At 47.9% G+C, this 5,065-nt stretch overlaps 1 protein-coding gene across 1 annotated transcript in view; it reads left to right on the top strand.

The window, feature by feature from the left end:
• Positions 1–5,065, top strand: part of vps13c (vacuolar protein sorting 13 homolog C) — a 99,797-nt gene that overhangs the window by 72,681 nt on the left and 22,051 nt on the right. Inside the window, exons 64-65 of the mRNA XM_008302577.1 lie at positions 2,655–2,886; positions 4,841–5,065. The exon at positions 4,841–5,065 is cut by the window's right edge and continues 7 nt beyond it. Coding sequence (XP_008300799.1) covers positions 2,655–2,886; positions 4,841–5,065 — 457 coding nt within the window. The remainder of the gene's footprint in view (positions 1–2,654; positions 2,887–4,840) is intronic.

Below are 5,065 nucleotides of genomic sequence, written 5' to 3'. Positions count from 1 at the left end.
GGCCCTTTAAACCCAAACAATAAAGCTCATGATAACATCATTTTACAACATACATGCCCGCAACAGCGGGGCTTACAAGCTTCGACACCACAGAGAGCAGCTGTGTCATTCTGAAGTCCATCAAACGGACATGAGGTATAACCAAGAGAACAACAACAACATGAGGCTACATGGCCACTGATAATAAAACAACACAAATTCAGAGCAGTTCAGCACCACGGATAGCGGTTATTCTATAAGCTAAGCGGCTGGGCTACTGCAATTTACAACCACCAACAGTTTACAACTAACTCACACTGTGGCTGTGCCCGAAATCACTCCCTATGCCCTACATAGTGCATTATATAGGGTGCACGGCATTTTGTAGTGCTGTTCGAATTCTCAGCGGGACATTTCATCCACTATATAGTCACTCAAAATATCCCACAATGCACCGTGAAAAGTAGCGCACAGCCAATGGTCACTAACCAGCAATATGGACCGTCATGCACTGAAAGGAAATGGAAATGGAGATGAAGGAGAGCGCAGAAAAATTCCCGTTTGTTTTGTTAAATGTTATTTTACTCGGACAGTGAACGGCGCTAAAATTGCGGCGCTCGGTTGTGATTTGGACAAACTACAGCACTTTATTTAAACTGCTTTTAGTTAGTGGATCCTGAAGAAACGCTCTCATCTGGTGTGTACAGCAAAATGACAATAAACTGGATTTAATTTGATTTCTTAGCTACGCAATAAACTGTTAATTTGTTGTGTTTGTACTACGCTGGTGCAGCACAAATCGCGGCTAGCGAGCGCCGTAATTAACAGCTCGAGTAGTGTCTGAAATGATGCTTTGCCGAGGTGCTCCCTACATAGTGATCATTACATAGTGGACTATGTAGTGATCACTACATAGGGAGTAGGGAGTGAGTGGGTGATTTCGGACACAGCCATTGTGTGTAGTCATTGTTAGAACTGCTACCTGGAATTAACCTGGCCCCCTTGCTGTGCTGGCAGTTTGGGCGGGCCTGAATCGCTGCCAACAAAAAAGTCCGGTTCATTTCCAGGACGATGAACAAAATATGTGTCCAGTTTTTGTAATTTGGCTTCTCCTTGCTCTCTCTGTTCCCTTTCTTTTCGCTTTGCCGCTCCACTTTTATGCTTATGTGAAGTGCCACTCATGTTAAAATGATTTACATATAAAGTCAATGTGAAGACGCGATTAGATGCGAGTAACCGTCCCGCAATTGACGCGAATTGAGAGAGTTTGACACGATTTAGACACGCGTCCAGAGAGAAAGTTGAAAAATTTGAACTTTTGCGATCTGACGCACCGCGATGGCCAATCAGCCAATCAGCGTGAAGATTCTCTGGTGACGTGTGAGTCCACACACCAGAATGCTGCTCTTCAACTTAGCCAGCTAGCGAGCCGAGCTGCTTGCTATCGCAATGCTAGCGGGATAAACCTCCACTGGCTCCTCGTCTCTGTGGTCAGCGTCCTCCTGCTGGCGGCTGCTCGTCCATGTTGTTGTATGTGGCTGTAAAAACATGGCTCTATCTCAGCCAGTTAGTATCCTGGAGGGATGTCCTGGTACCGATCCTCTCCAGCAGGTAGTCAAACTGGGTCCGCATCAGCCGAAAACAGCGCTGGAAGCGGCCGTCATCCAGGCACAGCTCCTGGAGAAGGTGGAGGAACTCCCCGAGCTGTGTGCGTCTCTGGGGGGTCCCATGGATCCGGCGTCTGGATCGCGTCAGTCGCGCCAATGACTTGAATTCAGACACAAATTTTGACGCGCGATTGACGCAATTCATACGCGCGAGTGAAGCGAGTAAAGTCAGTAAAGTCAGTAAAGTCAGTAAAGTCAGTAAAGTCAGTGCAGTCAATGCCCACACTCATCCAAACACGCGCGAATAGCGCGATGAATTCACGTCTGGTGTGAACACAGCATAGTCCATAAAAATGCTCGACCTAGTTCACAAACTGTTGACAAGTGACTGATGATGACGTTAGTGGACGGTTGGTGACGAGTTTTACCCAGAATACACTTGGAGACAATATCGGCGATCAACTTGTAAATTTGCGGATAATAAAGTTTAATGTGAGAGCTAAAATAAAGCAATTCATGCAGTACAATATTTTATACCTACTACATCACTAAAGTCAGTCGGTTTTGTAAAATTTCTAACAACCATGACTCTGTCCTGACTGGGCCAACCAATATAGCTCCTGTATAAAGGCGTTTGATCGTTAGCAAACTATGCCCATACTTTGTACTGCTCTAGATGTAGCTGTTGGAAGGGCCTGCTTACTTCTGCTACCCTGAGTCATGGTATGGGCCTACCTCCAGAAAAGGTGACCTCCTTGGGGCCTAGGCTGGGGGCGTGCCACCCCTCCAGCCCCCCCTGAAGCCCCGCCCCTGGATTAGGGTTATGATTAGGATTAGGGTCAGGACTAGGATTAGGGTCAGGGTTAAGGTTAAGGTCAGGGTTAGGATTAGGATTAGGATTAGGGTCAGGGTTAGGATTAGGATTAGGGTCAGGATTAGGATTAGGATTAGGGTCAGGGTCCTTTCCGTTTTTAAAACCTTCTGGCTGCAGCAGGTTTCGGTTTTTCAGCCGTGCTGCTGCTGCCGACATCACAAACTGAACCCTGGTTTTTGACCTCCAACCTGTAGGAGGCGTTGCAGGACTCAAACCAGCTCGGTGCTGCTATTTTTAGCAACTGTTTGGCCAAGAGGAAGTTTTGAGTGTAAACTGATGAGCTGTGGTTTCCTCCTCAGCGGCTCGGCGGTGGTTCGGGAGCTAAAGCCCAACGAGGCTCGGCGGTTTGCGTGGGACGATCCGACGGGCGTCCGGACCCTCAGCTGGAGCTACATGGAGCATTCAGGAGAGCTGGACTTACTGAAGGTCTGCAGCAGCTCCTATTGTTCATGTTTATGAGGTGTGTTTGATGGAAAGCAGAGCTGCTCGTTCAGGTGAGTTCAGTCTGAGTCGGTGGCTGACGTTCGGTGAAGACGAAGCAGATGTTTCATTATCAGGCTGAGACCAGAAACAGAGCGGAGATCTTCACGCTGTCGCTGAGCACAAATCAAACGCACATTTATCAGCTGCTGCGTGTGAATGAAAGTCTGACCCTGAAGAATCAGCCTGAACTAAGATGACAATATAACGAACAACAGAAACAGTGAAATCATTAGTTTTTTATGGGCAGCAAAAAAGACAATATCTGTCATTTATTTTACAACCTTGTGATGAAATTTCATTTCAATTCGATTTTATTTGTGTAGTTTACTTAAACGGCCACAATACAATGAGAGACTCACCATGTATCACAATTAAAGCTCGTTTTATTCACTGAAGTTAAACCAAAGCAAGACCAAACCGGTGTGGGGTTGTGGGGATTCATAGTCAGTGATGTGTGTGTGATGTATGCATGAATTATGTCTGTGGACGTGTTGTAAAGCAAACATCCCATCAACATGGGCCTCAGGCTGGAAACAATGAAAGGACACTGGAAATGTGAAATTTTAGTGTATTGGGGGGGTCAGAAAACCAGTCTGTATCTGGTGTGACCACCATTTTCCTCAGGCAGTGCAGCACATCTCCTTCACATAGAGCTGATCAGGTTGTTGGAATGCTGGTCCACTCCTCTTCAATGGCTGCATGAAGTTGCTGGATACTGGCAGGAAGTGGACCACGCTGTCGTGTACGCCAATCCAGAGCATCCCAGACATGCTCAATGGGTGACCTGTCCGGTGAGTACGCTGGTTGTGCAAGAGCTGGGATGTTTTCAGCTTCAGGGCTTGTGTCCAGATCCTTGGGCCGTGCATTGTCCTGCTGCCACATGAGCTGATGGCCGTGGATGAACGACACAACGACGGGCCTCAGGATCTCGTCTCGTATCTCTGTGCATTGCCATCAATAAAATGCAGCTGTGTTGGTTGTCCATAACATACGTCTGCCCAGACCGTAACCCCACCGCCGCCATGGGCCGCTCCATTCACAACGCTGACATCAGCAACCCGCTCACCCGCACGGCGCCGTGCACGCCGTCTGCCATCTGCCCTGTACAGTAAAACCGGGATTCATCCCGGAAGACAACACCTCTCCTAAGGGCCAGACGCCAGCGGATGACAAACTGCAGTGAGGTGGAGACCCCGATGAGGACGACCAGCATGCAGAGGAACTTCCTGAAACGGTTTCTGAGAGTCTGTGCAGAAATTCTTTGGTTATGCAAACCGATTGCTGCAGCAGCTGTCTGGGTGGCTGGTCTCAGACAATCTTGGAGTTGCAGATGCTGGATGTGGAGATCCTGGGCTGGTGTGGTTACACGTGGTCTGCGGTTGTGAGGCCGGTTGGATGCACTGCCAAACTCTTTGAGACGCCTTTGGAGGCAGCTTATGGTAGAGAAATAAACATTCAATTCATGGTCAACAGCTCTGGTGGAAGTTCCTGCAGTCAGCAGCCAATTACACGCTCCCTCAAAACCTGCCACATCTGTGGCATTGTGCTGTGATAAAACTGCACATCTACAGTGGCCTTTTATTGTTTCCAGCCTGAGACACACCTGAGCAGTAATCCTGCTGTTTGATCAGCATCTTGATAGGCCACCTGTGAGCTGGATGGATTGTCTCAGCAAAGGAGAAGTGCTCACTGACATGGATTTAGACACATTTGTTAACAATGTTTGAGAGCAATTGGCCTTTTGCGTACATAGAAAATATATGTGTGTGTGTGTATATATATGTTTATATCTATATATAAAGAATATTTGCTCTTTGAATGTGTACCGTTGTGGAGCCCAAAGTGTAATCACACTCTGCTGACTCCCCATAACACTCGTCATCATCTGTCTGTTCAGGATGAGGTCGGACAGTTTTCCTACGACAACCAGTCTCAGGTCCACTGGGTTTCCTTTCTGGACGGGCGCCAGCGGGTTCTGCTGTTTACCGAGGACGTCGGCGTAGTGACGAAGGCTCGGCAGGCCGAGGAACTCGAACAGTTTCAACAGGAGATCAAAGTGTCACTACAAAACCTCGGAGTGTCTCTGATCAACAACAGCAACCAGCAGGAGATTGCTTACATC

The sequence above is a fragment of the Stegastes partitus genome, unplaced genomic scaffold (genome assembly GCF_000690725.1).
Source record: "Stegastes partitus isolate 25-593 unplaced genomic scaffold, Stegastes_partitus-1.0.2 Scaffold1840, whole genome shotgun sequence".
NCBI lineage: Eukaryota > Metazoa > Chordata > Actinopteri > Pomacentridae > Stegastes > Stegastes partitus.
The sequence above is the reverse complement of the archived record's forward strand: the minus strand, read 5'-3'. Positions and strand labels throughout refer to the sequence as shown.